At 48.3% G+C, this 22,709-nt stretch overlaps 1 protein-coding gene across 1 annotated transcript in view; it reads right to left on the bottom strand.

The window, feature by feature from the left end:
* Window positions 1-22,709, bottom strand: part of OTOG (otogelin) — an 86,017-nt gene that overhangs the window by 32,008 nt on the left and 31,300 nt on the right. The window contains exons 23-31 of the mRNA XM_036861663.1: window positions 21,112-21,271; window positions 13,535-13,642; window positions 9,956-10,094; window positions 8,284-8,418; window positions 7,844-7,990; window positions 7,429-7,548; window positions 5,403-5,519; window positions 4,554-4,710; window positions 1,749-1,775 (exon numbers count right to left, since the gene is read on the bottom strand). Coding sequence (XP_036717558.1) covers window positions 1,749-1,775; window positions 4,554-4,710; window positions 5,403-5,519; window positions 7,429-7,548; window positions 7,844-7,990; window positions 8,284-8,418; window positions 9,956-10,094; window positions 13,535-13,642; window positions 21,112-21,271 — 1,110 coding nt within the window. The remainder of the gene's footprint in view (window positions 1-1,748; window positions 1,776-4,553; window positions 4,711-5,402; window positions 5,520-7,428; window positions 7,549-7,843; window positions 7,991-8,283; window positions 8,419-9,955; window positions 10,095-13,534; window positions 13,643-21,111; window positions 21,272-22,709) is intronic.

Genomic DNA, 22,709 nt, shown 5'->3' with positions numbered 1-22,709 from the left:
CTGTGCGGTGTCCTACCTCCTGTCTCACTCGGCGCTGTCCCACCCACTCAGCGCAGTCCTCCCCGTTCTGTGCCCGGGGCCAACGCCTCCTCAATCTCTGGGGCCCAGCTCAAATGTCACCTTCCTGGTGAAGCTCTCCCGGCACCCTCTCCCACCACACGCAAGCGTCCTCCCTCCCCCGTGCTCCAGCGGTCTCGGAGCATGGCTCATGCTGATCCCAGCTCTTATGAGGAGGGTCTCGGTCGGGGGTCCACGTCTGTCTACCCTACCAGACAGGACACAGGCAGTGTTGTGCTGGCTTAACAATCAGCTCTCACAAAATGAACAAACAAACAAAACCCCATTTGGTAATGTTTGCTGATTTCCATGAATAAATACTCCCACCAGTGGTCAACTTCAAGCTACCGACTGAATGTGGAGTGAAGAACACACAGTGGGTTCCAGAAAGCCAGGGTGGGCCGGTTCCAGAGCACCACTGGGACAGGTCTCATGAACTGGTGAATCCCCAGCACCCGCAAAGGCCTGGACCAAAGAAAATGTTGGTAGAAGAGCAGAGTAAGAATGCGTGGGTGGGCGGGTGGGCGGGTGCAGGATGCTAGAAACAGCTTGTCCTTTGCCAGTTACTGCCACCCAAAATGCCACAGAAGGGAGAAAACTCTGCTCAGAGCTGTCTTGCTGAAATGTCTTGCCTGGTGTCAGACAGACCCCGCCTGTGCAGGGACTGCAATCCTCCCATTGCAGATTCCTGCCTTCAGGGGTTAAAGGTTTGGGCCATCAGGAGCCCCTTGAGGCTAACATTTTGGTGGGACTGCAGGCACTGTGAATGACCACGTTGTACCTGGTCCAGCCCTCATCTCATGGACCGCCTAACTGGCATCCTTTTCTCTCTAGTCAGTCCCCCCACTATTTCACCCACTATACTCTCGCCAGAGGACGTTTCTCAAACCAAATCTGATAATGCAGTTATCTGAGGACGGAGCCTTGGGCCTTTACCCGTACAGGCCTGCTCCTGGCAGGATGGTGCCTGGAAGCGGGGGCAGAGGGGACCTCAGAAGTCAAAGGTGAATGGCACCAAGGACTTGATGAGTATCTAATTCTGCCAACCTGGCCCCACCGCACAAAGATCAGCGCTGAAAACTACTCCTGGGCAGCCCTCCAATCCCACCCAACTCCAGTGATTAAACTGACTCATTGATTCTAACACTGGTCATTAACCTCCCTGGGGTCTTTAGTCATGACCTGGTTAATGCAGAAGTTGGAGCATATCCTGGTGCCCTGCAACACCGGCTAAACTTAAAGATGAATCTGACAGGCTGTGCCAGACTGTAAGTTTTGCCCCAGCAAAGGAAGAGCAGTTTGCATTTGCCTTTGCCAACTCAAAACTTCAGGAAACCCAAGACAATGTCCTGTGAGCCTGATGAGCTAGATTATGAAAGCTATGGGGCAGCACGTTGGTGCAAATGGGGTTTTCACTTCCTGGTGCAGCTGCCCCGCATGAGCACATCCCCGGGAAGCTAGCCTGGCCTGGGCTCTGGACAGAGGCTGCAGGAGCTGCTGGAGACAGAGTTCCGGGGCACCCCTGGGCCCTGCACTGTCAGGGCTCTGTCTGCATGACGGAGTCTTCCCGCCCCATGTCACTGCTCCTCCAGGGCCAGCAGGGCCTCAGGATGGCTGCTGCTGTTGTGGCCCCAGGGCAGGGATGGCAGTGCCCCAGCTTTCAAGGCTCCACCTGGGGAGGATGAGCTTACCTTTGTTAAAGAAGTCACAGTCATATGCTGAAAGAGAGAGAACAGAGACTTCTTGAGAAACCTGGAACAGATGCGCAGGGCCAAAGTCCCATCCCAGCTCTCTCTCCTTCCCCAAGGGCTGGACCTGGCCTGTCTCCCAAACTCCAAGATTCAGACATGGTCATTAGATCCAGATGTCTTAAGGTGTAGGAAATACAATGGCTCCCTCTCTGTGCCCCTAACACAAAGCTCAAAGCCTGGCCCAGAGTAGGCATTTGGCATGTACCAAATGAATGAATGAATGAATGCTGGGACAGAAGGGTATGTTTTGTGTGACCTCAAAGGGCAAGACTTGAACCAAGGAACGGAAGCTCCAGTCGGAAATGTTGTGGAAGGTCCTGGAGGAATGCAAGCACAAGATAGAAGTCAGTCTTTCAACAGCCTTGAGTAGGAAGGGACCCAGGGCCTCCAGAATCCAAGCCTTTTTCAGGCCTGGGTGCAGTCTCCCATCAGGTTTTGATAAGCTCCTCCAAGTATGTGCTCCATACGCCCCCTAGTGGCGCAGCGCAGCACCACAGCTTGTTCCCCTGGCACGTAGGCCATGGATTCCTTAGTCCATTGGGATAAGCTGGGGACTTTGCAGGGGACACCTGAAGCCAGGAGCAAGACCATGAGAAGCCAGTTGACCCAGTAGATCTGGGACAAAGGCTGAGGAGGGGTCTCCCTCACTCACAGGCATGGTCTGAAGACAGCCACCAACTCCACCCCACACCCCCAAGCCCCATGATGAACACTATTCCTTTGCATTTGGCATTGCCCTCTGGAAAGAGCACCAGGAAACAGTAGACTGACCCACCATGTGGCTATGGGTAAGTATGTGCTTTTCCTCACTTGTGGACTCAGAAGATTGAACTCGAAAATTAAAAGATCTCCAAGTATCTGGTTTCAAGTGTGTACCAGGTTAATGGGAGGTCGCCCAGAGAAGTCATCAAGAGCCAGCTCTCTAGAGACCCGCAAACCTGGACTGAAATCCCATCTCTCTCTCATCAGCTGTGCATACTGAGACAAGTTTCTCAACCTCTCTAAAATTTAGTGCCCTCCTCTGTAGGACAGGGACTACCGCTAGTATCTGCCCCATAGACTTGTGAGGCCTGGACTGGGGGTAAGGCAGGTGCTCACCTCAGGTGTAAAATTTAAGGGGACCTCAAAAATCTCAGTAATCAGGATATGTAATATTTTAATGCAATTTTTAATTGCAGAATTAATGCAAAATATCCATGATGAACAAAATATCAAAATTTTAAAATAGACAAGATCAGTGACAGCACCTTGCTGAGCCATACTGGAGCCTAAGGCAAAAGGAAAAATCAATAATATTGAGGCTGTCACTACTTAAAATTGTGATATTTTGTTCATCAGAGATGTTTTTGCATTAGTTTTGATTTTTTTTTAATATTGCCTTAAAATATTGCCTTTTTTGGTACCCCCTTAAATCTTGTGCTCCAGGAACTGGCCTCACTTGCTTCACCCTAGGCCTGAATATTAAGTGAGTTAATGCACAGAAGGCACAGGGCCTGGCACACAGTAGATTCTCAGTAAACGTGTGTTCCCTTCTCCTTCCTGAAGGATTTTTATCAGAGAAGTAGAAGGAGAAGCAGACTGCATGAGGACCCAAGGCTTCTGTGATGGAAGAGGCTCACGGTAAAATGGGCAAAGATAAAGGAAGCCAAAGGCAGATTCTGCTCCATCTTCTTCCTGAGGTCATCCTGCCTGGAGCTCTCATGCCAGCACCCATGTCCCCACGAAAAATGACAGCAGCCTCGGCTCTAGCACAAGCACTGTGCCAAGTGCTTTACCTGCATTTTCTCATGTAAATCTCACAGCTCCCTGCAAGGAAGGTACAGATCTCTTAACCCTCAATTACTAGTCAGAGTATAAGGAACATGCCCCAGGTCACCTTGCTTGGTGGAACTGGAGTCTGAACCCAGACAGTGTGGCCCCAGCACCTGTATAATAACCACTGCACCCCAAAGTGAGGCGTCTTGCACCAGCAAGATCTTTGGTATGCAGAAACAAATAATAATCAATTAATTAATCATTTAAATTTCTATGAATTTTATTTCATCTTTTAAATATTTACTTTTGTATCTGTTTTGTGACATACATTTACACTACTAATAGTACATATACATGTACATGCATCTATGTGTATGTGTGTATGTGTGTGTGTATATATACATATGCATGTATATGTGCTCAAATGTTTTTACTTGATAGGAGTGTGCAACCAAAAGCATTTGCAGACCACCAGTGCTCCAGAAAAACTGCTATCTTGTGGTGCCTCTGACGGGCCCCACGAGTCTCACCTGACAAAGGGCTTTCACATTCACTATCTCGTTTGACCCTCACAATAAACCTGGTGGGACAGGTCTATTCCTATTTTTCAGATGAGAAAATGGAGTCCCAGAGAGGTTGGGGGACTTGTTTGAGGTCACACAGCTTGCAAATGGCAGCTCTGGGTCTGGAACCCAGGGCTCCTGACTCCTCTGGTAAAGTGTTTAAGAGCATGGGTTTGCAGCCAGACCATCTGCAATGGAGATGAGCCCTGGCTCCTCCACCAACCTGTGTGACCTTGAGCATGTTACTTAATCTCTCTCTTTCTAGCCCATTTCTCCAACTGTAAAACAGGAATAAACAGTCCTACTCCACAGGGTTGTTGTAAGAATTCAATGAATGATAAGCACAAGCCAGAGTGATGGGACCCCGCAGGCCTGCCCACAGAAGGGGCCCCACTCTCCCCCTCGGATGACTGGTCTGGACACTCACGGCAAAGGCGCGGGGTCCTCCAATCAACGGCCACCCCATGCTGGCAGCACTGGTGGGCATAGGCAGACACGCTGGCACAGAAGCACTCACAGTCACCGCCCCGGCTGCACCCACATGTGTCTGTCAGGCAGTTTGAGTAAAACCAAGTGACATCGACCTAGAGGAGGTCAGAAGTCAGATGTCAGAGGACAGACCCTGAATGTTAGCCCTTCAGCTTCCGGGCTGATGCCACTCAGCCTCAGGGAGCAGCATAAACGTGAAGGGACCACAGGATGGGGCGAGCTGCCCATGTAGGGTGAGGGCAGAAAGGCAGGCAGCTGAGAGGGAAACGTTAACTCCATGACCCAGGTAGACCCTGCTTCTGAGAACTAAGCTTTCTCCTTCCCCGGGCCTAGGCTATTGGATCCAGGGGCTCAGGGTGTGGCTGAGAAACAGACGTGGGGTGTGAACCCCCAGCCAGGGCCAGAGACAGCCAAAGCCCATCTGACGGCAGCCTTCGAGGCCCTGGAGGGGGCCATGCACAGCTGAGCACCAGCTCTCCTCTGTCTCCACTGAGGGCTGATGCCACAGCATGAGGGGTCTGTGTTCACCATTCAGAAGAACTTCCTGATTGGGAGGAAGAGCCAGATTGAGATGGGCTTGAAAAGGGCACAGAAGCTCTTTGACTGTGTCTGTCTCAGGGAAACAGGGCAGACTCATCCGAGGAGACCAGAGGCAAGGGAATGGCAGAGGTGAATCTTGCCTCTGGACCTGAGGTGTCTCTCCAAGGCATGGAGGGTCTGAGAGCAGAAGGGATTCCAGGGAGGTGGGAAGGGGGCCCAGGAGCAGCCAAGCCTGGAGTCCACTCACCACAGGGTGGCAGGTCTCAAACACCTCGCTGAGCAGGATGCTGCACTCCTTTTTGGCAAAGGGTTCTCGGAGAGGATTCAGGACACACGTGTCTCGGGGGTCGAGGGTGTCTGGGCACTGAGGGGGCAAAGGCAGCGCTGTTGATCTCCCTACCACTCAAATGCCTGTTGCCTGATGTGGTGGACAGACTCTTAGAGTGGCTCCCTTGATCCCAGCCTCCTGTGTTCATATCCTTGTATAATCTCCTGCCCTTGAATGTGGGAGGGACCAAACTGACAAGTCGACAAAAGACAGCAAAGGTGACACATGGATGTGGTTATGTGCCAGTGACTGCATTATCATGTTACATAAGAGTGCAGAGCCCATCTGGCTGGAGTCTCTCCCTTGCTGGCTGTGAATGGCACGTGGCAGAAATGGTGAGTGGTCTCTAGGAGCTGAGGGTTGTCCTGGGCCAACAGCTCGCAAAAAAACTGAAGCTCTCAGTTCTATGACTACAAGGAATGGCTGTCAACACCACATGAGTGGTCAGAGAAGCAGATCCCTCTCCAGTCGAAGCTTCAGATGAGAGCCCAGCCCTGGCTGACACCTTGGCTGCAGCTTGTGATACTGTATGCAGAGAACCGAATCAAGCTGTGCCCTGACTCCTGACCCACAGAAACTGTGAGATAATACACGTGTGTGGCTGGATACTGCTAAGTCTGCAGTTATGGTGTTACACAGCCATAGAAAACTAATATAGATTTCCCTGATGTCTGCTGAACCTCCTCCCCCAGCCTACACTGTCACTAGAGCCCCCCAGGGTATGCCCAAGGGGATTATTGAGAGAGAAATGACAGTGAGGGGTGAGAGGAGGGAAGCAATAAAGGTTAGTCACCCACTAAGCTTCTCTAAAATGGAATGGGTTAGAGCACACTTTTCTGAGGCTGTGAGAACAGCCTTGCCCCACCTCAGGATTACATTTAGCTCCAGGCCATGACTAACTGCTCCCCTGACACCAGTCTACATAGGCTTATTTCCACCTACTCCCTAACAGAGAACTAGGAACCTAAGATCACTCAGTCCAAGAAAGGCAAATATGTAACACTCATATCACCACTCTCTAATGCAGCACCCATGGCAGACATAACTAATCACTCGCAGTTCTTCCAGCTGAGCCTGACACAAGTGTTGGTATTTCTCAACATAGCTGCCCAGGCAGCCTCATCTGACTGATCAGATTTGTCACGTGAAGTGAAATCTATTCACTATCCCTCTCCCAGCCCCTTCACTTCACAGAGGACCACAGAGAAGATGGGACTTACTCAAGGTCACCCAGCAAGTCACTAGATGATCTAACACAAGAACCCCAAATAATAAAACAAACAAACAAAAGAAAAACAAAATAAAATAATCTTTTAAATAAAAGAATAAGACAAGAACCCAGGTCTCCTGCTGTCAACTCAGTGATGTTTCCCCCCATCGCTCACAGCTTGGCAGCCTCAGACATCTCCCAAACCTCAGAGACATCCCCCATCATTTCTGCCTCTGCTAATATTGTCCTCCCTCTCTCTGATACATTCCTCCATCCAAATATGGTCTATCTTTTAAGTACCACACTAGTGCCACCACCTTCAGGAAGCCTTCTCTAATTGCCTCAACCCATGTGGGTCTCTCTTGGTCTCTCCTGTGTGCCAGACCTATCGCCAGGCACCGGGGGCACAGAGATGGGTAAGATGGTAATGCTTCAACAAGACTCATCTTCCCTACTAGGTGGTCATCTCTCCTAGGACAGAGACTTGGTCTCCTTCCCAGCCTCAGGCCTCCTACCAGGGCTTGGTCCGGGGTCTGATGTGTGAGATGGGATGGTGCATGTCCTCAGGCCACAGGACAGAGTCCAGGGCTGAGGATGCTGGGTCAGAAGCTGAGAGAGAGGTTGCAGGAGCAGCCTTGCACCAATGTCCCTCTCCCCTGACCTGTGGCCAGTTTCTCTCAGTGTGACCAGGGTCCATTTGGGTGAGAGGGGTGAGCCAGCTTGGAGAGGTTTTACCTCAACTGTAGCCCAACTGCCACCAAACTCCTGGGGGTTAGTTAACTCTAACTTCTCTGGGGTCCTCATCTCATTGATGGTCTTTAAGTCAAAGTTCCCACAGAGTCCTGCCAGCTGGCCCTGAAAGAAGAGAGAATGGTCAGTTTCAGGCATTCCGAGGGTGAGCCACAGGCAGAGGGGTCGCCATGAGCCTAGGAGTCTGTCGTGGGCCCAGAAGCAACTACTGGGGTCACGGTGTGCAGAGAGAGAAGAGTCAGAGGAGAAGGGGCCCAGAGTCGGGTGGGGCAGATAGGACAGCAGGCATGACGCTCCTGGCTCTTTGGCGAGGGTACAGCTCATGCAAGGACACCCAGTGGGTTGGCTTGGCTCTAGGAAGGAGCACAGGGCCCGTGAGGGTCACTGATCACGTGACTACCTGCCACTGTGGCCCCGCCTGAACGTGCACCGTGGTTCTCTGGTCCCATAAGAGGGTGATGTGTTCCCGTGGGAAATGCACCAGCGTGAAAAACCCTGCTCGCCACGTGTGGACCTCCTGTTTCTCATCCAGGAAGCTCTCCGGACTCTAGGGGAACAGAGGTGGCCATTCCTGAGGCCAGAGTGTCCCCCAACACCTGGGTCAGCTGGGCCTGGCTATAAGTCACTGCCCGGCCCCAGGAGTTCACCAATTCCTCTGCCTCCCTCATGCCCTGACATTGACCTCTGGGCTCCTGGCCGTGGCCAAGGAATTCAATCTGGGCTGAGGACTCAGTGGCTCCAAGAGAAAGTGCTGTGGTAAGGAAACCAGTCCTTAGCCCTCTTCTGCCCCCTATTAACCGGCAAACTGTCCATACAACCTTCACCTGCACCAGGCCTTACGGGATTTCCTGAGTCGTCATCGAAGATGATGAGTGAGTTCCCAACATTGATGGAAATAAATTTCCTGCAGATGATGCCAGAGCTGTAGCAGTTTACATTTTCTACAATCACAGAGAAGCTGAAATCGGATGTGCTCTGAGGAGAAATAAGTTAGTGCAATAAACCAGGGAGAGAAGAGATTCTGCTGAGAGGCATGGGGTAGAGGGACACAGACTCTGAAATAGTTTTCAACCCACTTCTACTTCATACAAGCTGTGACTCTGGGCAACTTACTTCCGTTCTCTGAAGCTCAGTTTTGTTTTGGGTGCCTGGTGCAGTGTTTAGCATGTAGGGACTCTCCAAAAAGTATCTGATGAATGAATGAATGAATGAACATATAATAGGGATGACTGGTGTTGACAGGGGTGTAGCGGAAGGGGCACTGTCTTACACACACTGATGATGCTAATGTAAGCCTTTTTGGAGGGCAATTTGCAGGCACTGGACAACATTCTAAACGTATAACTTTTATAGCAATTCTGCTTCTAAGCGTCTAGAGACACATCCACACAAGTATTCATTGAGCATTTAAATATTGACAACAACCGAAATGCCCATCAATGGCGAATAACAAACTAGAGTACATCTTTTCTGTGGAATTCTACAAAAAGAAGAAGAAAAATTTACTGACTATATGAGATAATGTCCAAAATACACTATTAAGTGATAAAAGCAAATTGCGGGATTCTATTCATAGAAACTAAACAAAATGTGTGTGTGTGTGTGCGTGTGTGTGTGTGTCTGTCTTATGGAAAATGATCTTGCAGGATTCACACCTAGCTGTTATGAGTGCTTATGCAGCAGGGAGTAGGAACAGAAGAGATGTGAAGAGGAATATTTGTTTTTAATATATGCTTCTATATTGTTTTACATGTTAGTGAAGAGCATGCAAAACCTTTGAAATTTAAAAAATAAAACAAGGTCTATAATCTTTGTCTTGTGGAGTTATTGAAATTATGTGAAAGACCCCAGCACAGTGCCTGCCCCAGAGACAGGACTTATTCCATAAAAGGTTTGTCATTATTATTATTATTATTACTGTTACTTTTACTATCATATAATGAGATGGACAGGCCCTTAGCAAAACCAAGGTCCCTGAATGTGTCTGAGGCACTCTCCCACCCGCCCTGTTGGTACCCTTTTCTCCTTCTGGAGGGGATCCTGCCTGCACACCAACTCTCCAGTCAGATTTCTTGGTTCCAACCTGACCCCAATTCTGTCCCTGACTAGTTGTGTGACCTCGGGTGAGATACCAACTTCCCTAAGCCCAAGTTGCTCCAGCTATAACATGGGCTCAATAAACTCTGTCTTGCTGTAAGAGTTAAGTGAAATAATGCTTTAAAATGGCTTGGTAGACCACCAGGGATATAATAAAAGTCCAGAAAGCATTTGCTTTTACTATTACAGACAGAAAAACCACTGGCACCCAAGGGGGCAAGGTTATAATGGTGAGTGGACAGGCAGTAGGGTATTTATGACTGGTGGGCTCTGTCCAGCCCCAATCTTGCTCCTTAGCACTTCCTTGAGTCTCTAAATTGCCACACACCAGGGCTTAGATCCTCCCACCCACCTAATTACGTACCAGCTGCTCTGGGTCCCTGTAGAGCCAGCTGGTACACACCCAGGCACTCACCTTGACCAGGTGCACTTTGCATGCTCCCACGAAGTCAAATGGGAGCCCATCAAACGTGCGGTAATGGCGGTCGCCATAGGCGGTGCAGGTGGAGGCACAGGGGTGGAGGGTGCACTGGAACGAGCCGCGCTGGCACACACTGAAACACACATGCCCAGACCCCTGACAGGGCATGCCCTGCCCCCACCCTGAATATCCAAGATGGAGCCACTGCCCATCAAGCACTCACTGTGTGCCCATTGAGCGCCCACTGTGTGTCCCTGGGCCAGAGGTCAACAAACATCACTGACCTCCAACATATGCCCAAAGGGTGGCAGGGTGGATCCCCATTTTATGTAGGACACACGGGCTCAGAGAGGTTAAGCCAATAAATAACAGAGCCAAGACTGAATCCAGATCTATCTGACTCCAACGTCCACACTCTCTTTACCACTCCAATTGTTCATTCATTCACTCATTCATTCAACAAGTAATAAGCGTCTACCATATCCCAGGCATTATTCTAGGAGTTTCAGATACATCAGTGAACAAAACAGCAAAACACCTCTGCCCTTGTGAAGCTTATATTCTAGAGGAGGAAGCTACACACTAAATAATAAGTAAGCATGAGTAGGTAATAGAGTGGGTAAGAAGGTGATGAGTGCTATGGGGGGGAAGAAGCAAGATAAAGGGGATTGGGAATGTGTGTGGGGGTGGGTTGTAATTTTAAATAAGGTGGACAGAGGAACATGTGAGCAGAGACTTAATGGAGGTGAGAAAATTAAGTATATGGACATCTGGAAGAAGAGCATCCTGGGCAGAGGGTACAGCCTTTGCAAAGGTCCTGAAGAACCTCAGGAAGACAACACAGCTAGAATGGAGAGTGTGGGAGGAGAGGAGGAATTCAGGGAGGTAACAGAGGTCCAGATCCCGTAGGTCCATGAAGGCCATTGTAAGAATGGTAGGAGTGAGACCAGGAGTGTTTGGAGGATTTAATCACGGGAATAACAGGATGATTTATGTTCCACTCTGGCTGCTGTGCTGAGCCTAAGCTGGAGGGTGGAAGCAGGAAGATCAACTGAGAGGTTTTTCTGCAACTCAGGAAAGGGATGATGGTGGCTCAGAGCAGGGTAACAGCAGTGCAGGAATGAGATCCAGATTCTGGATCTATTTTGAACGTAGAACCAAAAGGATTTTCAGACAGCTTGGATGAAGGTAGTAAGAGAGAGAACTCAAGGATGATTCCAGGTGTTCTGGCCTGAGCAACTGGAAAAATGAAGTCTTCCTCCACCCGGATGGGAAAGGCTGAGTGAGAAGCAGGTCTGAGGCGGAAGATCAGGTGTTCAGTTTGGGGCGTGCTGGTGTTTGACATGTCCATTAGACACACACGTGGTGATGTCAAGTGGGTAGTTGGATGTGCGAGTCTGGAGTTCAGGAGTAAGGTTTGGACTATGGGTAGAAATCTGGGAGTCAGCTGCCTATGGATAGGCCTTATCACCATGAGACTGGGTGAGTTGACCAACAGAATGAGTATAAATACAGAAGAGGTCCCTCGGGGCACTCACTATTAAGAATTTGGAGAAGAGGAATAATCAACAAAAGAACTGGAGAAGGAGCAGCAAGAGAGGCAGGAGGAAAATCAAGAGGGTGGGGAATCCCAGAGTCACAGGAAGAAAGGTATGATGGTAGAGAATGATAACAAATGACTGACTGTGTCAAATGCTGCTAATAGGTCTAGGAAGATGAGGACCAAGTGATAAACACTGGATATAACATCATGGAGATTATCGGTGACCTTGGTAGGGATAGTTTTCGTGGAATGGAAGGGAGAATGGGAGAAGAGGAATTGAAAGCAGCAAATACAGACAACTGTTTTGAGAAGTTCTGCAATAAAAAGGGAGCAGAGAGATGGAGCACACACTCATTAATGTGAGATGAATCCCGAAGTCTAGGAGACCTTCCTCAGCCTACAAGAGACAGAAGGGTTCAGGGGAGCTGAGTGGCTGGGAAGGGCTCGTACAGAACACACCCGTCTCCGAAACACCAGACCAGGAATCAATACACCAAGCCTGACCTGAAGTTACTTTACACAGGGTCTTGTGCCCAGCCCGACCCCTTGGACAGTCACTGGAATGTGATGTGGGGCTAAGAAGGAACAGGTTTCACTGGGTGGGGACCTCCACTGGAATGAGCTGGCCAGGCCTCTTTGAGGGGTCCTCGTCCTGTTTCCTTCCCCTCTTCGTCCTAGCCCCACTAGTCTAGCTGATGTGCTTTGGCCATTTTCCAGAGAGTTGTAGGAGCCAGGGCTCAGGGGTCCCTGATGTGTCCCCTGATCCCCTGGGGCAGTGGCAGGGCCACCTTGATCCTGCAGACACATCAGGGCTGGAGGAGCACTTGGACTCTCAGAGCCCTGGAAAGCCCAGGCCGGGCCCTCTGCAGGAGCACAAGGGCACAGGGGGAATGTCAGGGAGGCTCCACATGCCTCCATGTGCCAGGAACACAGAGGACATCTGGCAAAGGAGGCCACAACTGAAGCCGCCCAGCCTGGAAGGCATGGGTTGAAAGGCCTCATTAGCTGTTAGGGTAGTTATAAGGCCTTTGCGGGGGTTGGGGGAGTCATTGGCGAACCTCAAGATTTAGGTGATTACAAGGTGGGAGAGATGCTCAGCTCTCCCAGAAGCAGAGGACAGGTGGAGAGTGGGAAAACAAGTTATTTAAAAAAGAATCACCATAGACACTTCCAGGAGCCAAGCCTTTGGAAAGTGAATTAACATGAGTTAGGCACAGCAGCAGTGGAAGCCTGGGAGGATATTTAGGAGGTTGAGTCTCTACCCACTTCCATTCCCTGCTGCTTGGCCCAGGGCAGGCTCTACAGAACTGGCCCCAAGCCTGTTTTCAAAGAATTCAATCCAGGTACACACACTCTCACGTATGTATACTTATATTAACAGATATACAGTGTGCAAATATATTCACATATAAACTCACTCTCACATATAAGCATGTACATATTCATAGGAAATCACAAATGCACATTTTACATATTGTTCACTTACATGTAAATACAAATATGCACACCCAGCGCATGCACATATTCACACACTTTGCACATACACGTCCCCACATACTAAATGGATGGAGATGCACACAAATGTATATAAATATAGCTGTATACATACACAAATTCATAATTGTATGTATTCACTAACATATTCAGGATTATGAATGCCCATCTTTTCATATACATGCATGTGCATATACATTCACATATGCAGTCTATGCATTTTGGACACGTGCCCACACTTGCACATCCATATACATATGCAAACACATCCTCATGATTACAAATACACATCTACACACATTCATATACATGTTTGATCAAACTCACATTCATGTAAATACTCACAAAAACACTCCCCAAAATTCTTTCTATGTGTACACTTGTATATATACACAAACCACTACATAGCACAGAAACACACAACATGAATATGAACATGGTTGAAGGGGGGATGCTAGATTGTACTCATGATCATGCATCCCATATCCATCCTCACCCCCAGCAAAAAGCAGAGCCTGGATGGGGCCCTCACTTACCAGGAATGGCAGGGAGACATGACCTGGTCCCCAGGGAAGTACTCCTTCCCCTTCCAAGTGCATGGGCACTCCTCTGGCAGGAAACAGGCATCCCCGTGTCTGAGCAGGCTATAAGGACACAGCAAGCAGGTGGTCAGGAGAGCACCCTTCCCATCTCTGTCACCTGTGGAGGACCCTGTATCCACATGGATGCCCCGGAGTGGCTCTCAGCATTTACCCTGGAAGACAGTGACCATGTACCCACCACCATCCTGCTGCTACCCAGTGGGGTTCAGAGGTACCTCGGTAACTGGAAAAACCAGAGACAGACTTGGCCCAGCTCAGAAGTCTCTGCCATACATCAGGAAGCAAGGCTCAGCTCTACCAGCCACATGCCGCCCCCCGCCCGCCAGCCAGGCTGGATGCCAGTTGTCCCGTAGGCACTAGATGTATACTAATGAACAGACCATGGACATGGGCATTGACCCTCCCTACCCAGGTGGCTCATAGAGTAACTAGTAGATTGCACTGAAAAGAAATGTTAAAGGGAATTTTTCAGGAAGATGGAAACTCAGATTCACATGGAATGAAGAGCTCCAAAAGTAGAAAATACGTTGGTAAATATTTTTTTAATTATTTTTAATTTCTTTAAGAGATAACTGAGCATTTAGAACAAGATTAATGTCAATGAATTGTGGGGTTTATAACACATGTAGAAGTAAAATGTATGATAATAATAGTACAAAGGACAAGAAGGAAGTAAATGAAAGCAGACTGTTACAAGTATTCTACCTAAAGTGCTGAAACATTAATTCATGGTAGACTGTGATAAATGAAAGATACATATTGTAATCTCTAGAGAACCACAAAAATAAAAAATACCAGGATATATACTTGAAATGAAATAAAGGAGAAAAAAATAGAATACTAAAAAATACTTAACCCGGGCTTCCCTGGTGGCGCAGTGGTTGAGAATCTGCCTGCCAATGCAGGGGACACGGGTTCGAGCCCTGGTCTGGGAAGATCCCACATGCCATGGAGCACCTGGGCACGTGAGCCACAATTACTGAGCCTGCGCGTCTGGAGCCTGTGCTCCGCAACAAGAGAGGCCACGATAGTGAGAGGCCCACGCACCGCGATGAAGAGTGGCCCCGCTTGCCACAACTAGAGAAAGCCCTCGCACAGAAACGAAGACCCAACACAGCCATAAATAAACATAAAATAAATTAAAAAAAAAAACTTAACCCAAAAGAAGAAAGAAAAGAAAAAAAAACAAAGAAAGATAGGACAAACAGATAACAAATAACAAGATGGTAGTATTAAACTCAGTCCAATTACATTAAAGGCAAATGCATAAACCCTCTAATTAGAAGGGAGAAACTGTAACACTGGTGAAAAAAGCAAGACCCAACTATATTTTGTTTACAAAAGACACAGTTGAAATATAAAGGCACAGATAAGCTAAAAGTAAAATGATGGGGAACGATATCATGCAAACACTAGTCACAAGACAGAGTGGCTATATTAACATTAGACAAAGTAGACATCAAGATAAGTAGTATTAACAGCAATAACGAGGGCTATTTCATAATAACAATAGAGTCAATTTATCAACAGAACATAAGAATCCTAAATGGGCATGCACCAAGTATGAGAGCTTCAAAAACAGAAGCAAAACCTCATAGAACTAAAAGGAGAAAAGAGACAAAAGCACAATTATAGTTGGAGATTTCAATGTTCTTCCCCATTACTAATAGGCAAAAAATCATCATAGATGTGCCTATAAATTTGACAACTTAGATGGAATGAACGACAAAAACACCAAATATCTATAAATAAATTCAATGACAAATGTGCAAAACTTTAGGTGAAAGCTATGAAACACTGCTGAGAGAAATTAAAGAAGGCCCAGTAAATGGAGCAATAATGACATATTTGCAGATCGGAGGACTCACTAGTATGAAGATGTCAGTTCTCCCAAAGTGACCTATAGATTCAGCACAATCCCAATCAAAATCCCAGAGGCTGTTTTGTAGAAATTGACAAGCTGGTCCTAAATTTACATGGAAATTCAAAGACCTAGAAGTGCCAAAAAAAACTTTGAAAAGGAACAAAGTCGGAGGACTATCAATTTCCGATTTCAGGACTTACTATAAACCTTCAAAAATCAAGACAGTGTGATATTGTCCTAAAGATAGACAAATAGATCAGTGGAACAGAATAAAGAGTCCTAGGAATAAAGACACAGAGGTAGAGAATGGACTTGAGGACACGGGGAGGGGGAAGGGTAAGCTGGGACGAAGTAAGAGAGTGGCATGGACACATATACACTACCAAATGTAAAACAGATAGCTAGTGGGAAGCAGCCGCGTAACACAGGGAGGTCAGCTCAGTGCTTTGTGACCACCTAGAGGGGTGGGATAGGGAGGGTGGGAGGGAGACGCAAGAGGGAGGAGATATGGGGATATATGTATATGTATAACTGATTCACTTTGCTATAAAGCAGAAACTAACACACCATTGTAAAGCAATTATACTCCAATAAAGATGTTAAAAAAAAAAAAGAATAAAGACTCCTGAAATAGACCGACATTTATACAGTCAATTGATTTTTTTTAAGGTGCCAAAACAATTCAATAGGGAAAGTAAAGTCTTTTTTTAAATGTGGCTAGAACCACTGGATATCCATCAGAAAAAATAAAATGAAACAACTCCATTTTACAGCATATACAAAATACAATAATTTTAGATAGATTATAGATCCAAATGTAAAAGCAAAATTTATAAAGCTCCTAGAGGAAAACATAGACGAATATCTTTGGAACTGTGGCAAAGATTTCTTAGGACACAGAGAGCACTAATCATAAAGAAAAAAGTGATAAGGTAAACATCACCAATATTTTAAACTTCTGCTCATCAGAAGTTTTTAGACATATTAAGACACTATAAGTAAATGGATAGGCAAACCACAGACTGGGAGAAAATATTTGCAATACAGATGTCTGACAAAGGACTTGCATCCAGAGTCTATAACTTCTGCAACTCAATTTTTTTTTACAAGCAAAATTATTTATTTACTTATTTGGGCTGCACCGGGTCTTAGTTGCGGCACGTGGGATCTTTAGTTGCAGCATGTGGACTTCTTAGTTGCGGCATACATGCGGGATCTAGTTCCCCAACCAGGGATCAAACCTGGGCCCCCTGCACTGGAAGTGCGGAGTCTTAACCACTGGACCTCCAGGGAAGTCCCTACAACTCAATTTTTTTAAAAATCAGCTAAATAAAAAGTAGGCAAAAGACTTGAATGAACACTTTACAAAGGAAGATATACAAATGGCCAAACAACACATGAAAAAGTACGCATCATTAGTCATTAGGGAAATACAAATTAAAACCATAATGTTATTTGACTATGTTCTCACTAAAATAACAAAAATGAGAAAGACTGAAAACATCAAATGTTAGTGAGGATGTGGAGCAGCCAGAACCCTCACGCAATGAGAGGCTGAAGTCGTACAAATGTTTTAGAAAGTAATTTGGCAATTTCTTACGCAGTTAAACATACATCTACCCTAGGACTCAATTCCATGCTGAAGTGTTCATCCAAGAGAAAGCAGCCTTATTTAAAATAGCCCAAACTGTAAATAACCCCAATATGCATCAACATTTGAGTGGATAAATTAACTATTGTATATTCATACAATGGAATACTACTGAGCAATAAAAAGAAACAAACTACTGGAAAACGCAACAACGTGGATCAACCTCAAAGACATATGCTAAGGAGAAGAAGCCAGACATCAAAGAGTAGATACTGCATGATGCTACTTTCATAACGTTCTAGAACAGGCAGAGACTATCTATGCCAAAATGAAGAACTATGGTGGAGGGATGGGGGAGGCACTAACTAGGAAAAAGCATAGGGCTCGAAGGAATTTTTTGAGGGGAAAGAAGTGTTCTATATCTTGATGGAGGTGTGGGTTACAAGAGGGTATAAATTTATCAAAGCTTAGCAAACTGTATACTTATAATCTGTGTGTTTTACTGTATATAAGTTATGCCTCACTTTTAAAAAATTAAAAGGAAAAAGAGTGAGACACGAAACATTGATTGGAAGCTCCATATTTAAGGGGGGGCCATCATTTTTGTTGTGGAACCCCCAAAATGTCAGTTTCTAGAGTTTTTTTTCTCTTGGCCCAGCCAATTTGCAGGAGAAGAATCATCTTTCATTTCTGGCCTGGGAGGCAAAAACTTTGATGCCACCATCCTGGGAACCAAGCTGGGGAAGAAGGCTGGGTCCCAGCAGGCTTTCACTCAATCTCCCTATTTTCACTCTACATCTCATCCCTGCCTGTGTCCCTGAGATCAAAGCCTCTGACTTGACTTTTCTAGAAACTCTTACCACCTTTCTCTGCTGGATGGGGTTAGGGTATCTGGGAGTTTAACTGCTCCTTACCCAGACTTGCTCCTCATCCTCCTGTCTTGCTCCCACCACCCCTCTTTCTGAGATGCCAGGAGCCTCCTGTTCCTCAAGCCGTCAACACCATGTAGGCTGTTTCTCCTTGGCCTTCCTTCTCTACAAGCATCAGCTGTCATCCTCTGCTCTGCAAGGTCAGTTTCTACATAGCCACCCTCGTTCCTTCTTCAAAAACTATTGACCCATCTCATGCCACTGTCATCCCATCCCTGCTCCCTTTGTCCCTGGTGATTTATACTTTTTTTTACTCCACTACCAACATTTCATCGCGATTGTCAGAGGAAGCAGGAAAAAAATAAAAAAGTATGTGCTTAATCCACAGTGCTCTACCTGAAGCCACTTAACCTTTCTAAGCCTCCGGTTTTTCATGTGTAAAACGGGGATAACGATGCCTTCTTCCCAAGTTCATTACGAGAATTTAATTATAGACCTGGGCACACTGCCTAGCACTTAGTAGATACACAATAAATACTGGTTTCTTACCCTTCCTTTCCCCATAATTGCATCAGACACCAGTGATGGGCTGGCTCACCGCCTTCCATCTTCACCCCCAGGCCCTTCCCTGGCCCCCACCATCCACCCGGGGAGGGCACCTTTCCTTCCCCCCACCATCCACTGCTCCCTCCTGGCCTTTTGCAGACCTGCCTGCATCTCTAGCACCTTCTGTGTGCCCACCACAGACAGGAGCATGCAGAGAGAAGCTCTGGCCTCTGTCTCCAAGGTGCCCTCAATTTGTGGAGCACCCTCTCCTTAACTGTTAAGGGACCCTCTTGTTCCAGACCCCCCTCAGAGGGCATTTGCACAGGCATGGGATCCAGGTGAAGGAAGACAATGCCATCACTCACATAGAGTGCTTATTCTGTGCCATTTTACAGGTGAGGAAACTGAGCCTCAGGGAAGTTAACTGACTCACCCAGTAAGTGGTGGAATCAGAACTCAAGTCTGACTCCAGAGTTCGTGCTCCTAACCACTGTACTACACTACCTAGTGGCCCCAGAGCCCTTGGCTCAGCACCAACATGCAAAGGAACTTGGGGCAGCACAGACAGCCCCAGATCCCTGCAGTGGCCCAGGAGGATTACACACACCCAGAGATTCTAAGAAACACCATGGGGAGGGGCACAGGGACCGGAGGCCCAGAGGGCCCCAGGCAGGGGTTGTTAGGTATCACTGGGAGCCCTATCCCAGCTCCCAAGGGAATGTTCCACTATGGCAGGAAATGCCTGTCCTTCCTTTACAAGTTGAGACTGTAACAATTTCCCTTTGACAAGCCCCTATGGAGTGTGTATAAGCTCCTCATAGGACATTTGATACAGCACATGAGCCACTAGGGCAAATACCCCAAGAGGTGATGGGGGTTCAAGACTACGAAGGGGAAGAGGACAAGTTTCTCTGGAGCACTTACTGTGCCCGGCTCCTTGCAGCTGCTGTCTTCTTTAAATCTCACAAGAATCCTGCACGGTAGGTGTTACTGTCCTCAATTCACAGGTGAGCAAACTCAGGCTTATAAACATTAAATGACTTGTCCGACATCACACAGCTAGTGACAAACATTAAGTCCTCTGGACTGTGGATGCTCTTGGCACAGCGCCAGGACCTGGACTGAACTTTGGGAAGCCAGAAGCAGAGGAAGAGGATTCAGGTACTGTCCTGCTCAGACTGGTCCTGCAAACAGCCAGCCGGGCCTCACAGACAAGAAAACTGTGGCCCAAGTGGTTATGTAACTTGTCAAAAGTCACCGAGCCCTTAGAAATCTTCACATCCTATCCTAGCCTTTGGAGCCTGGGGATTGAAAAGGGAGTCCCACTCTGGCTTCTGGATCTTCTGAGTTAAACTAATCCCTAATGTTGGACATTGCTTTAGAACCTTGCTACTCAAAGTGTGGCTCCTAGACCAGCAGCACAGCACCCCCTGGGAGCTTGTTAGAAATGTAGAGTCTTGGGCCTAGAGTCCTGTGTGAGTTCTCCAAACCTCACAGGGGTCCCTTGTGGATGCCCTTGCCTGGGAAAGGGCAGGCTCATAAACCACATCATGACCTCTGAGTAGGGGACCAGACTCCAGGCCTCACAGAGCCAGCATGCTCTGGCCAAAGGGCAGGGTTTGCAGTAAGCAGAGTTGGGTTTGAGTCATAGATCTCTGGGCAGACCACTTCCCTGCATCCCACCCTTGGCCTCAATTTCTTCATCTGCAAAATGGGAATAATGATCCTCCCCTCCTTTCTCCCAAGGATGCTCTGAGATTGAAGGAGATCATTATATCAAGGTGTTTTATAAACAGCAAAACTCCAACTGACTATTCCCTCCCCTCCCCACCCTAGAAGCTCTGACCCCCTTCTCACTTCCTTTGGCTGCCAGGCCTGGGCTGGGACTCCCAGCTGAGCCCTGTTCTCTGCACAGGCTGAAGGACACAGCCCAGTGCTGCCAAGTCATGGGACGAGGTGCCCAACTGTCTTCTCAGCCTAGACCTGAAGCAAGACCAGCATAAGGAACGAGAACGGGCAGAGCCGGGCGCTGGGCCCCTGCAGCCACCTCCGCACGCAGAGCACCCACGAGGCGACCTTCAAAACTCAGCTCATGCAGATCACCCAGCTGTGATGGCACCCAGGAGGGAGACTACTTCCACAGGGTGGGGCCTTTCTTTTTCAAGTATTACAGGACACTGAGCCCTCCACCTGGTCAGAATTTTGCAAGGATGAAGGTTGAGAGCTAAACACGGGTTTCCTCTCTCACGGTCTTCAGCCCATGAGGCCTCTAGGGTATGCCCGGCACCCACCCAGTGGTTGGCACCTCATTTAATCCTCCAACAATCTCTTGAGGTGGTAGGAATTATTATTATTCCCATTTTACAGATGAAAAGCTGAGCCTCAGAGGAGCTAGGCCCCGTCCTTGTCCAAGGCCACATGCTGGTGAGCAGCAGAGGCAGGTGGACTCCCCTGCGGCTTGGCCCCCCACCCTCCTGCTCTTTCTCAGATTCTCGCTAGTCATAACACTGTCACTGGCCAGCTGTGGGCTGGTGCCTCCCTGCAAGGCTGTGTGAGGTTTTCCCTGCCCCTCACTCCACGTTATGGTCCCTGGTTCTGCCAGCCTTCGGGAGTGGTAACCCATGGCAACACAGATACATACCCTTGGGGACAGGCGCATCCTGAGAGGCAGGGGCCACGGGCTGGCACGCTCAGGCTCAGGTTCAGCAGCTGCTGCTCACACGTCCTCTCCCTGCTCAGCTCAGGGTCGGTGTGCAGGTCACTGCAGTTCACGAAGACCTGGCCTGCTGGACAGGCAGCAGCTAGAAGAGGAGAGGGTGGTGCTGGCAAGAGCATGGACACTCAGCAGGATGCCTGGAACACCTGGGCCTGGGGTGGGTTCCTGGGCTGCGGGGGTGGGGGGGGGCAGGGAGACCTGGGGACGAGCATCTGGAGCATGCAGGCAGAGATGGGACTCTGATGCTTTCTCATGCCCTTGCTGCCCCTCAGGCATTCCTTGTGCACATCAGGTTCCCAAGTGCACATCACAGTGGGCGGGAGGGGTGTGTGCTGTCCCACAATAGGACAACCACCACCAGTACCAATTACTGGACGTGTCCTTTCCACCAGGTACTGTTCCACGCCCTTCATGTGCATTTTCTTCTTCAATCCTGCGACAACTCTGTGAGGTATTACTATCCCCTATTTTCCCATATAATGGAGAGAAGTCACTTCTGCTTTCAAAGGCATGATAAGGTGAGAGGAAGTGCCCCAGAGGGACCAGAAGAGGAGCCAGAAAGAGGATAGCCCTGCAGCGTGGCAGGGTGCCCAGGGGACTTTTAACAACATGGAAGTCAACTTCCCATTTACCTGTATTTCTGTGACATAAACCCTCTCTCTCTCCCAGAGCCTTCAGTCATGTCGGCCATATACACTTATACCATGTGAACGATCTTTTTTAGGAAAATCAATAAAGGGGGGCTGAGTTCTATGCCCACCCTGGGATGGAACAGAGAGAAAGGGATAGCTACAGGAGATGAAGTAAAAGTCCTAAAGGGCAGAAACCTGAAGCCAGAAACAACAAAAAGAAAAACACTCTCAGGGACATACACGAAACGTGGGGAGAACATAGGAATCTAGGTTATATACAAAAGAGGAAGTGAAGGTTCAGAGAGGTGAAGTGAGTTACCCAGGGCTGCACACGTAGTGAGTGCTGGGCAGGATTTGAACCCAGGGCTACCTGAGTTTGGAGGCCCTGCTCTTTGCCACCTGCCATATGACTATTCTCTGATCTCCTCTGTGCCAATCTCCATACTTAGTGGCATCATTCGCCCCAGGAGGCCCTCCCTGAAGGCTCCAGCCTCCTTGCCCTACCACCCCCAAGGCCTTCACAGGCTGATCCACCAGTGTGTCACCCTGATGCCCCCATCTCTACTGCCTGTGAGCGCCTCAAAGGCTCAGCCTATCCTCCCCACTGCTGTGATCCCACATCCCGCACTGCACAGAGTCAGCCTCAGTAGACACGTGATGGTTCAGACAGAGGAAATCCAGGACCCAGGGGAGGTCAAGGGACTGTCCAGATACTTCAGCTGGTTACCCCTGAGGGAGATGGATGTCTCCAGCATCTCCTCGAGAAGCAGGAGGGACAGCCACTTGAGTGGGGCTGAGGTTGGGACAGGATTTCACAATGCCGCCCTCCAAGCTGGAGCCTTTCCCGAGAGGGCAAGGAATACAGAAGGCTCAGTGTGGCACAAGACCTGG

The sequence above is a fragment of the Balaenoptera musculus genome, chromosome 8, assembly GCF_009873245.2.
Source record: "Balaenoptera musculus isolate JJ_BM4_2016_0621 chromosome 8, mBalMus1.pri.v3, whole genome shotgun sequence".
In the NCBI taxonomy this organism is placed as follows: Eukaryota; Metazoa; Chordata; class Mammalia; order Artiodactyla; family Balaenopteridae; genus Balaenoptera; species Balaenoptera musculus.
The sequence above is the reverse complement of the archived record's forward strand: the minus strand, read 5'-3'. Positions and strand labels throughout refer to the sequence as shown.